The sequence below is a fragment of the Lithobates pipiens genome, unplaced genomic scaffold, assembly GCF_037356315.1.
Source record: "Lithobates pipiens isolate NorthernLeopardFrog02 unplaced genomic scaffold, aLitPip1_a1.2 Scaffold_18, whole genome shotgun sequence".
NCBI classification, from domain to species: domain Eukaryota; kingdom Metazoa; phylum Chordata; class Amphibia; order Anura; family Ranidae; genus Lithobates; species Lithobates pipiens.
Genome location: NW_027507758.1, coordinates 574,385,616 through 574,398,470, shown reverse-complemented (window position 1 = coordinate 574,398,470; position 12,855 = coordinate 574,385,616). Strand labels below are relative to the sequence as shown.

Below are 12,855 nucleotides of genomic sequence, written 5' to 3'. Positions count from 1 at the left end.
AAATGAAAGTTCTATCTGTCTCAAATTTTTTTTTAATAAAATTCACTTGGGAACAATGTTGCATATGCAATTATCATTCAGAGTGTAACTGTGCTGAAAGCTGAAAAATGGCCTGGGCAGGAACAGGGTGAACAGTCCAGGTTTGAAACAATTAATTTTATAATACTTTCATTTTTTTAACACGCTTTTATTTTTTCATATAACTCTATTGGGAAAAAAGGGGCGGGGGGGCAAATAAGCCTCCTATGTGATACCATTGGCAGTTGAAAGGTTCTCTGTATGTACGCATGTTTCCATAAGAAGATATGTTTCCTCCACTCTCCACTCCAGCCAATCAAGCACAGGATGTGGGACTTTACAACCCCTTAAAAGTGGTTGGGCGTCTCTATATTAATTTTACTTTATAGCTGGGAGCCTGCTGAGTAACAGTACCAAGCTAACAATTACCACATTTACCACATTTAGAATTTTAGGATGTTTATTCAAGTAGACAAAGGGTTAAGAATGCTACAGTTTGAATTGACAGAAACAGAATGACATTTCACAGCTGCTTTGTTCTGTTTGAAAACAAAAAGGCAGTATTCCCTTGCATATCCATATCAGACCCTTATCCTAGATGAGGGTCTGCCATGAATTGTAAGGGGAATGCTATAAAAAACAAGATTCACACCAGACCCTCATCCAAGCATGCAGTCTGGCTGATCAGGAAAATGATGGACGGCGAGTGTGCATCTTCTCATCTCCTGTGTTTACTTTCAGCGACAAAGCTGTAATTCATGGTGAGAAATCCACTCACAGTGGACATTTTGACGGTTGGTATGACATTTGAGTCGACCCTACACCATTTCCTGGGAAGATATTGTGTGGGGTCCCTCCTAAAATCTATACCGGAGACCTATCTAGTATAAGGGCCTGGTAAGAATTTTTGGAAGGAACCCTGCACCATTTGTTTTTTATTTAACATTGTCACACCCTAACGATGATCATGCAGCTGCCTGCTTCCAAGCAATACTGACGTTATTAGTCACCAGAATGCCGGCAGCTGGCTTGCACAGCTTCCTGACTTGCTAGCAGTAAGCCAGCCACTTGTGTCCCATCAGCCCCAAAAAAAATTGCAGCCGAAACAGCAGGTAGTAATACTGCCACTATATGAATCACTTCTGGCTGCAGCCAGAGGTTCACCCCACTAGGAGGGCAAACACTCTATTAAGCTCACTCAATTTCTGAATTAGGAACACTCCTTGTTTGCACAAATCCTGGCCAGCGACATACATAAACCCAATTCATACTCTTGAACTACATGCTTTTGGACGCTAACAATAATGACCTACAGTATCTTGGTATGGCTTTCTTCTGTAAAAAAAGTTTTCATATTTTATACATTATCCATGTGACACTTTTCTCTCTCTCTCCTTTTAGGGCGTAGAGTTTGTGCTGGAGAAAAATTGGCTAGAATGGAGCTTTTCATTTTTTTTTCCAGCTTGCTGCAGAAATTCACCTTTCATTTTCCTCCTGAAATCCGAGATTCAGATCTAATGCCAGTTGTTGGATTTACTAATACACCAAAAGAGCACAGGATCTGTGCTGTCCCCCGGTTTTAAAATTAATTTTCAATACTCACAGCAGCAAAACAGTAATACCCAGACATTGGAAAAATACCACCACGCCCATATCCAAGGAATGGCTAGAAGAGGTACATCTTCTCAATGGAATGGAAAATATCAGGGCAATAGCACAAGGAAAGACAGACAATTTCAATAAAATTTGGCAACCGTGGACCATCTTCAAACATTCAGAATCCTACGAAACCTTCATTTAGAAATAGGACCTGAAGACACAGGCAATCCCGATTAATCATCATTTTTATTTATTTTTTCATATCTGTTTTTATTCTATCCTTTTTCTTTTTTTCTTTTTTAAGGGCACCTCCTTCAGGGGCTAATTCATTTCTTTCCTCTTTTTAGTTAACTATAAGATATAGACACACAAATTCTGAGTATTTTCCTTGATTACAATACGCGGTCTAGTTTTAGGCTGATTACTAAAACATTCTTGTTTAGTTAAGGAATCACCCACAGTAACTTCGCTGAACTCAGAAAATACAATTTCAAACAATGATTAAATAATGTTTCTTTTGTTAAAAATACTCTATCATTGAATTCAGTTGTACTAAGTACTTACCTTACATTCCAAACCTCATATACAAATGTTAGTATGATTGTACATCTGTTCATTTCAAATATAAATAAAACTTTATTGTTTCAAAAAAAATAAATAATAATTTCAAAGCTTTAAAGTATAGACATAAGAGTTATGCCGCGTACACACGACCAGACTTATGTCCGACAGACTTCCGAAGGAGTTCTGCCGGAGTTCTGATGGACTTTCCGAATGAGCGGACTTGGCCACACACAATCACACCAAACTCCGACGGATTCTAACGTGATGACGTACGACTGGACTCGAATAAGGAAGTTCATAGCCAGTAGCCAAAAGCTGCCCTAGCGTCGGTTTTAGTCCGTCGGAATAGCATACACACGAGCGAATTTTTCGGTAGGAACTGGGTCCGGCGGAGTTCCGTCTGAAAAATTTGAAGCATGTTCCATTTTCTAAAGTCTGTCAGACTTTTGCGAATCAAAAGTCCGTTGCAGCCCACACACGATCGAATAGTCTGCCGGAATCATTCCGTCAGACTTTGGATGTTGAAAAGTCCGCTCGTGTGTACGGGGCTTTAGAAATAATTGCCTTCTATATGTTTTCAAGCAAATAAAGCAATCTTGCAAATTTTACCTTTTATTGCTTTTCTTCTCTCCTGCTGTTCACTGAGCATTCTAATGGAAACATCAGCAGGCCTATCAGTTCAAATTTTCTCTCAGGTTGTTGATTAAGACATCTGCAGACTTTTTCGAACTTTGTAATGAATATATCAGAAAAAAACACTGGTATTTCTCAAGATTTAACTAACTCTCATTTTAAATGTCTTGATTGTTTTAATAGTGAGATCTCCCTGCCTTAAAGCGGAACTAAATGGTTTCTGAGAACCACAAACTGAAAATGTTATTTAATTCATCTTTAATTTTCAAAGAAAACTCACCCATGTGATGCCTGAGGAGACTGAGGAGACTGATGGAGTGAGCTGTGAGGTAGAGAGGTAGATCTGGATGTCATCAGCATAGAAATGGTATTGAAAGTCATGAGCAGTATAAGTGGGGAGTTTGGGACTTTGGATGAGGCACATATAATATGCTTCTATCCCGGTTTCAATAAGAAAAAAAGGGGACATTTTTGGACTTTAAATGAGGTGGTTGAATCGTGTAGATAAATGTAGTCAAATTTTATTGTTCGAGTAAAAATTATATAAATGCATTAGTTATATTCATATAAGAAAGTCAATAAATATTATCATATTTGTACGTATGCATGTTCACAAATGTATACATGGCAAACACATGGTAATCGTGTATAGCATGAATGATTCACATAACAGCTGTCAAAGGGGTGAAAAGTACAACATATCCAGATATTATCCTAGTAGGGCACATAGCTATATCCTTAAAGCCTGACACGTTTCTGTGTAAAAAACACTTCTTCAGGGGTGGATGTGGTATGTGCCAATAAGTAGCAACGGTGTGCAGTATGAGCAGAACCGGAGCCAAAGGAATAGTCTGTCCCGGGAGCTGAGGGGATCATGTGCCCCATATACATGGGAATGCACATGCAGAAATTCCACGCGATAAAGAGGCGCAGAACCCTTATCTCCAAAGTATGTCTAATTGGTGAGAAGAAATAGAAATTATGGTGTGACCTTGAGTAAAAGTGCAAAAATGAAAAAGCTTCCAAGAGGTGAGCGTGCCACATGTGTGTGTGTCCTCAAACATTGCTATCAAACATTTGTTGGCGGAAAGTCCGATAGCAAATCTTCGATGAAGCATACACACAGTCGGACTTTCGCACAACAAGCTCACATCCAACATTTCCCGTCTGAAAATCTGACCATGTGTATGCGAGATTAGTCTTATGCCAAAGAAAATCAACAGTGAAACTATGGTTTTTGAGACTTGTATTGTATTGTACTTGTATTGTACTGGTATTGTCTGTTTGTCAAGGTTGTAGTGCTCGGGCCTGATTCTGTGTGTAGTGAGGGGGCAAGGATGAAAATGAACTGTTGTAGATAGAAATTACTAGATTGGGACAGGACAGGGGTGAGATTTTGGCAGAGATGGTCAGTAGCAGAAGGTTAAGTTGCAAAGGTTTCAACAGGTAACTATTGGGCAATTGGAGAGAGAGGAGGTGGAAGACAGGAGAGGGTAGGACTAATTAGGTAGTGATCAAAGAGATTAAAAGGATTGTTGGAGAGGTTGCAGAGTTACAGAGTGCATAGGTAGGAAAATACAAGGTCAAGGGGGAGTAGAAGCTTCAAATCAAAAGAGGAGGTTACGCTGAGAAGTTTAGAATGAACAGGAGTGTTAGTCAAATTAGTCAACAGGGATGTTAAAGTTACTAAAAATGATAGTGGGAATTTCAAAAGAGAGAGGTAGGGTAACCAAGCACATAAGTCATTAAGGAAGGTTGATACTGGTCCAGAAGGATGGTAGATCACAGCAATTCTCAAAAAAACTAGAGAAAATAGATGAACACAGTGTGCCTCACATGGGGAGAAGTACAGGGAGGCGGGTCAGTGAAGGACCTGAAATGTACTTTGTGGGGATAGAAGGATTCTAAATTCACCCCCTTTCCATCCATGGGGTCTGGGAGAGTGAGTCCAGAGAAGACCACCATGGGAGAGGGAAGCAGGAGAGGCACAGTCTGAATGTTAATGTCGACTGAGTGAGTTTAGTTTTGCTTTAATCCCCTATTCTGTTTTAGAGATTAACCGAACATCCTCCGGTTTGGTTTGCAGTAGAACATGCGAATAGGCAAAAAATTTGGCAGAACACACGAACACTGTTAAAAACCATGGGACACGAACATGAATAATCAAAAGTGCTAATTTTAAAGGCTTATATGCAAGTTAATGTCGTAAAAAGTGTTTGGGGACCCGGGTCCTGCCCCAGGGGAAATGTATCAATGCAAAAAAACTTTTTAAAAATGTCATTTTTTTCGGGAGCAGTGATTTTTTAATGTGAAACAATAAAAATGAAATAGTCCTTTAAATATTGTGCCTGGTGGGTGTCTATAGTATGACCACAAAGTGGCACATTTTTCCCGTGTTTAGAACAGTACCACAGCAAAATGAAATTTCTAAAGGAAAAATTGTCATTTAAAACTGATCGCGGCTGTAATGAATTGTCCAGTCTCGGCACTATAGATAAAACTCAATGAAAAAAAGAGCATGGGTTCCCCTCCACCCAGTCCATTACCAGGCCCTGGTAGGAAGGACCATGCTTGTGCCATTGCCTGAGCCAAAAATCCACCATATCATGGCCGCCAAACTACACAAACATGGCCATAGGAAGTCATCCGCCACTAGGGAAAAGGACACTGGCTATGGCAAAATGGCTGCTGGCTGTGCTACACGAGTCTACCACAGATGCAGGAGAACCCTGTAGCCTCCTAGGATAAGAGCGAGAGAGAAAGAGAGAATCCGCTCACTGGACTCAGTGCCTCCCCCCGGTAAGCACAGCACCTAGGTGGTGCACACCCCCAGCCCACCAGTATTCAACTCCGTGCCTCTGGGACCCACCACAGGCATGCTACCTCATATGGAGGGGGGGGGAAAGAGGGGGGGTTCCAAGGGACCTCCAGTGCTAGGAAAAGTGGATGCAGGGATAGAGGGGACCCGCAGGACCAACTTACCTGGGGAGGGGCCTGCGTCTGCCACAAAAAAATCCCTAAGGGGAGAGGGGGACCCACCATACCAGGACCAAGCGGGCATCACTCCATACAGAATCTCCTCACCACCGAAGTGGGGGGGGGGGGCTGTCGGCCATGGGTACTAACATTTATAGGTAAAGTTTATCCAGGGAAAATCCGATTGCATCTTAGGGGATCAGGAAGGAATATTTTTCCCCTGCTGTAGCAAATTGGAGCATGCTCTGCTGGGGTTTTTTTGCCTTCCTCTGGATCAATTCATAAAATTGGGTATATTGGATTGTACAATATTTTTTATTTTATTTATTTATTGTTTTTAAGGTTGAACTGGATGGACTTGTGTCTTTTTTCAACTTGACTACCTATGTAACTATGTAACTATGGATGCTGCGCCTCGAGCCGAGACTCGGTCGTATGCGACCTCGTGAGACGTTTATCTAGCAGAGCCAGCCCCCATCCAGTGGGGCTATGTCGCGGCCGACCTAGTGTGTAGCTGCGGTCTGCATGCGCTTGCTGGCCAGACTGGGGTGACCACTGGATCGAATGTCCAGCCCATTGCCCAGCCCAGCAATTGATTGTAGATTTCACCGGAAAAATCCAGGAGAAAAATGAATACTGTATTTATCGGCATATAACACAAACCTTTTTCCCCTTAAAATCAGGGGAAAATAGTGGGTGCGTGTTATACGCCAATCCCCCACCGATTGTGAGCTTCTCGGTGGCTTTTGGCTGCTTTCGGCCATTCTCGATGGCTTTTGGCTGCTTTCGGGCATTCTCGGCTGCTCTCGCCAGCTTTCGGAAAGCCGCGGAGAGCGGCTGAGTGCGGCCAAAAGCTGCTGAGAACAGCCAAGTGCAGCCAAAAGCCGTCGAGAATGGCCGAAAGCCACTGAGAATGGTCGAGAGCTACTGAGCGCAGCCGAGATACACAGGACATCCGCTCTGTATCCGGTGGCACCATTTTTAAATGGCAAGGCTGCAATACAAGCCTGCAACGACACTGACAAGGCTGCAATGCAAGCCTGCAATGACACTGACAAGGCTGCAATGCAAGGCTGCAAATGACACTGACAAAGATGCAATACAAGTCTACAAGGACACTGACAAGGCTGGAAGGACAAGACTGCAAATGACCCTGACAAGGCTGCAATGACAAGGATGCAAATGACACTGACAAGGCTGCAATGACAAGGCTGCAAAAGACACTGACAAGGCTGCAAATGACACTGACAAGGCTGCAGATGGACACTGACAAGTAGGGATGGCCTTTGTGGTTCACCCAGCGGTCGGTTTGTGTCAAATTTTGTGTGTTCGCGATTCGCCAAACCAGGGGACTTCTGGCGATGTTCGCGTGGCGGACATATGCGTTTACATTGTGAAAGAACTTTGACCCATGGTGACACATCCATCATGGGGTACAGGACAGCCAATTGAAACATTTCAGCACATGAAAAATTGGACATTCCCCCTACCTTATAAATAGACCTGATCTGGCGGGCATTTTACATTCTGTCTTTTGTCAGTGTAGGGAGAGGTTGCTGTGTGGAGCAGGGACAGACTTTAGTGACACAAATCACTAGCTATTAGGTCCACAAAAGTCCTTTTAAGGAATGGTATAGGTGTAAAGTATATAGGGTTCTGGAGCACTGCTGCTGACTGCTGTGTTGCTGATTGCTGAGTGCACTGCTGACTGATTCTGCAGCTGTCTTTTGTCAGTGTAGGGACAGGACGCTGTGTGGAGCAGGGACAGTCAGTTTAATCACTAGCTATTACTATTAGGTCCACAAAGGTCCTTTTAAGGACTGTTATAGATGTAAAGTATATAGGGTTGTACACGTATAATATGCTTTCTTTCAAATATAGAAAGATTATTATACTTGACTGCTGACCGATTCTGCAGCTGTCTTTTATCAGTGTAGGGAGGGACAGTCTGCAAATCACTAGCTAATAGGTGCACAAAGGTCCTTTTAAGGACTGGTATATAGGGTACAGTATATAGGGTTGTATACGTATAACATACTTTCTTTCAAATATAGAAAGCCTATTATACTTGACTGCTGACCGGTTCTGCAGCTGTCTTTTATCAGTGAAGGGACTGAGGGACAGTCTGCAAATCACTAGCTACTAGGTCCACAAAGGTCCTTTTAAGGACTGGTATAGGTGTACTATTTGGTGTGCAGTATTAAGGGGTGTAATACACGTATAAAATACTTGCACATATAGAAAGCATAGTATAGTGCATTTCCACTGTGCAGCATTGTAACTGCTGAGCAGTTCTGCAGCGATACTACAAAGAGTGACAAACGCAATTAAAACAAAAGTATTATAACTGGTGTGATAGACCAGTGGCCCCCAAAAACGACAGATTGAAGCGGGGTGTTATATACCTTCTTCCACATACTGCACTTCTCTAGAGACTTTTGTCACAAGATCATTTAAATAATAGCAGACAGAGGAAGAGGCAGGCCCTTCCACAGGGGTGGTAGGGGTAGGGCAGGAGCAACAGACTTGAGCCAAAGTGGCAAATTGCAGAAGGTGTGCGCGATTACGTCAAAGGACGCACCAGACTTGGTTGAGTGGCTCACTCAGCCTTACTCTTCTGCACCCTCCTCAGCCTCTCGATCTGCACCCTCTTCACTCTCTGCTGTGTGCACCCCCAACACTACCACCAACACCACCACCACCATATACCTTTTGCTTGAGTCACAGGAATTTTTTTCCGATCCATCACAAGACATTTCCGATGCGCAGCCATTTTTGGCATTGGATCAGGAAGAGGAGGTAGCAACAACCGCCACTCAGCAGTCTGACGACAGTACCCAGATCAGCCCAAGCAGGAGGTTGGTCCCCGCTGTTGCTGCCTACTCCAAGATCTCTAATTATAGCGGTGGGGAAGGTGACGTTGATTATGACGTGTCTAGTGATGTCATGTGGGTGCCCACAAGAGAGGAAGAGGAGGGGAGTTCAGAGGGAGATATGGACCAGCAGATAGGGAGGAGAAGCAGGAAGAACTTACATTGCACATTATTAACTAAGCAGACTGCTAATATATCAGGAGCGAGGAATCAACCATGTACGGTCACATCTGGTGCTCCCAGGATGCCGGCACATGGCTCCGCAGTGTGGGCTTTTTTTAACGTGTCCGCTAATGACAATAGTGTTGCCATCTGCAATCTTTGCAGTCAACGCATAAGTCGCGATAAGCCCAACACTCACCTAGGGATGACCGCCTTAAGAAGGCACATGAGCTGCCATCACCGAGCCCAGTGGGAGCAATGGAACCTACAAAACCACACTCCAGGCTCTCACCGTCCAGCCTCGTCTTCTACTTCTCCTTCTCCTGTCTCCTCCCAATTGTCCTCCACTACACCTTCCATCATGCCGTCCTCACGTTTTTCTGCAAAAAGGCAGGCTTCCGTGGGCCAAATGTTTGAGCGTAAAAAAATGATGACGCCAGATAACCCTCTTGCCCAACGGTTGACAGCTGGCTTGTCAGAACTAATAGCCCACCAACAACTGCCATATAAACTGGTGGACTCGGATGCCTTTCGAAAATTAGTTGCCATTGGAACACCACAATGGAAGGTCCCAGGAAGGAGGTATTTCTCACAGAAGGACATCCCAGAGCTATATGGCCATGTTCAGCGGCAAGTGAATATATCTCTGGCACACATTGTCGGTGCCAAGATGCATCTGACCACAGACATGTGGTCTAGCAAACACAGGCAGGGAAGGTATATAACTTTTACTGCCCACTGGTTGAACCTTCTGACAGCCGTCAAGCATGTAACCCGTGGCCCCCCTATAGATTTGTTTTTACCAACATAGATTGCATGCAAGCCTGCCTCTTCTTCTCCTCCTCCTACTCCATCCTCCTCCCTCTCCTCCTCAGCTGACTCCTCCTTTTCTGCTGCTAGCGTCTCTTCCGCTGCGCCACCCAAGCTCCCCAGAACCTATTCGACATGCCAGGGGAGACATTGCCATGCTGTGCTGCATCTGTTGTGCCTGGAAGCCAAGAGCCACACTGGCCCTGAACTCCTTTTAGTTTTGCGTTCACAGGCAGATCAGTGGCTAACACCGCTCAATTTGATAGTTGGTAAAGTGGTGTGTGACAATGGTGCCAATCTGCTTAGCGCATTGAAACAGGGCAAAATTACACATGTGCCATGCTTGGTCATGCAGCGATTCGTTGTCCAATACCCTGGGGTCCAGGACATCTTGCGGCAGGCAAGGAAAATCTCGGCCCATTTCAGAAGATCTTACACGGCCATGGCTTGCCTTGCTGACATTCAGCGGTGACACAATCTGCCGGTCAGACGTCTTTTTTGCGATTGCCCGACGCAATGGAACTCAACCTTCTATATGCTTGATAGGCTGCTCCAGCAGAAATGTGCCGTTAACGACTACCTGTATGAACTCTGTGGCAGAACAGGTTCTGGGAAGCTTGTTTTTTTTCACTGCGCTAGAGGCTGCTCATGCGTGACGCATGCAGACTTCTGCGGCCATTTGATGAGATCACCAAACTGGTCAGTCGCAGCCATGGCGCCATCAGTGACATCGTACCTTATGCCTTCTTTATGGAGCGTGCATTGCATCGTGTCATTGATCAAGCCATGGAAGAGCAGGAGCAGGAAGATGAGGAAGTCGCAATACTGGATGAATTCCCAGGGGGGCTACTCTATCTGAGACAAGTCAACAACAGGTGTCTGAAGAGGAGTCAGAGGAGGATAGTCCCGGGGCGTATGAGGAGGAGCAACAAGAGCATGCTTTAAACCTTTCTGGGATCCCTGTTGTTGTGCGTGGATGGGGAGAGGAGAACGAGAACGGTGCTGGTGTCAGTGCTCTCTATCACGGTGCTGGTGTCAGTGCTCTCTATCACGGTGCTGGTGTCAGTGCTCTCTATCACGGTGCTGGTGTCAGTGCTCTCTATCACGGTGCTGGTGGGGTGTCAGTGCTCTCTATCTCGGTGCTGGTACAGCATGAATGGCCTGTAGTGAGATCTAGCTAAACTGTATCAAATGCCTGCCCAAAGTAAATTAGAAAAAGTACAAAAATACTCTCTGGAGTGAGATCTACCTAACTGAATAAACTGCCTGCTCAAAGTAAATGAAATGACACACTCTCTCTCTGTATCTATCTCTCTATAAGTAAATATCTAAAACCAGCGTGCTGAAAACTATATAAAAACCTGACCTATTAGCACACTACCCAGCGCTTCAGGATGGGCTATCTTTAAATTGATATATAAAATATGTCAATAAAAAAGTTGCAAGAATATAAATGTAAATATGAATATAAACCACAGCTGCTGCTTTCTTTCAAAACAATGTTATAAAATATATAAAAAGTTTTAATCCTGACAACAAGAGTCCACTCTCTATATATAGCAGCACATAATTATACACTTTCATACAAAGTGACTTCTTCCAGTGCCCAAGAAATGATGGTGATCGGAAACAGTTCTATTTGTGAAAAGAAGGGATACAGAGCAGCTTCCACCCCACAATCCACCTCTTGTGTTCCGAACGAAACCCCTTTTGGGGGTACACTCACCAAATCACTGAAAATCTGAGCCTTTACAATACCAAAACCAACTCCTCCTTTGCCGCTAGATGTCTCTGCTGCTAATATGGGGATCCAGTATATCTCATAAAAAGAGTAAAGTATGCCAACATAGCGTGATACTGCTTAAAACGTTTTATTGTAAAACCACCCACAAAATAAATATGCGTACCAAAAAGAATAATACAACAATCGCTCAAAAAATATTGTGTACTGTGCCTTTTTCTGGGTCCAGTATATCCAAGGAGCAGTGGACGTCCGCTATGTATGTATTCACCGGTTCACTTCCTGGTGCCCTGGTTGTCTGGAACTAGGAGTTTGGAACGCACACGTCACTTCCGGTTTTCCGAGTTCCAGATAACCAGGGCATTATGGACCATGGCGCACCGTGGACCGTGGCGCACCGCTTGAACTTGGCACGTACGGCCCATAATGTTCGATCTTCCACAAACGGTCAAACAGCAAATGTTCGAGTCGAACTTACGTTCGACTCGAACTCAAAGCTCATCCCTACTCTGGAGGTATGTGTTTGGCAATCTAGCCTTGAAGAGAAAATACGGGAGTTCTGTTTTGCTGGTACAGTTGTGCTGGACAGTGCCGCCCCTATAACTTTTTGCTGACAGTGAGTCTCATATAACTATGAATTTTATTTGCAAACTGAATCCCTGCATCCATCTTAGCCCTTGTACACATGGTCGGAGAATCCGTTGGAATGTGTCCTATCGGACCGTGTTGTCCGATAATCCGACTGTGTGTGGTACGCATCGGACTGATTCGGTCAGAATATCCGTCGGACCAAATTTTCAAACTTGCTGGAAATATTTTCCAACAAACTGCTCCGATAGGACATACTCCGATCATGTGTAGAGAATTCCGATCGGACAAAGTGCCACGCATACTCAGATCAAATTCCTACATCAAAGCTATTGGCTACTAGCCTGAACGTAGTCCCATCGTAACGAAATTACGTCATCACGTTCTGAAAGATTGGATTTTTCGACAACTTTGTCCGACCGTGTGTATGCAACAGTTTCAGACAAGATCCGACGGACAAAATCCGACGGATTTGGTTGTCGAAATGTCCGACCGTGTGTACAAGGGCTTACTGTGAACACTGTTTAGCCATCCGGGAAATACTATCCAACTTACTGTTTCCCCAGGAATATTGACAGGCTACAGGCGGTTTGTTTGGTTTATGGTCATCTTTCATCCAGTCAATGTCACAGTTTCTGCGGATATGCAGTCCTTTACTCCTGTCCTTTGCCCTTCCCTTATCCCCAGGATTGTTCCACAAAAGTGGTATCCTCTCCAGTCACAGTCTGACACCCTTTTTGGTCTTTTCATTTTATTTTGCAATGGCCGTTACTTGTATTTCTACCAAGAGGACTGCCTGGCTGAAAATACAGCTACTTTAATTTGGCACTCATTGATAGTGCTCTGATGCGATATATATATGCTTGGGTTTTGTCTGTTGCTTTGTTGTTT

The 12,855-nt window shown here is 44.1% G+C and overlaps 1 protein-coding gene across 3 annotated transcripts in view; it reads left to right on the top strand.

The window, feature by feature from the left end:
* The window catches only part of LOC143989050 (cytochrome P450 2K6-like), a 43,150-nt gene extending 40,361 nt beyond the window's left edge, over positions 1-2,789 (top strand). For all 3 annotated transcript variants that reach the window (XM_077489056.1, XM_077489055.1, XM_077489054.1), the window contains one exon: positions 1,420-2,789. In XM_077489056.1, the coding sequence (XP_077345182.1) occupies positions 1,420-1,601 (182 nt within the window). In that variant the 3' untranslated portion in view covers positions 1,602-2,789. The remainder of the gene's footprint in view (positions 1-1,419) is intronic.
* The last annotated feature ends 10,066 nt before the right edge of the window (positions 2,790-12,855 follow it).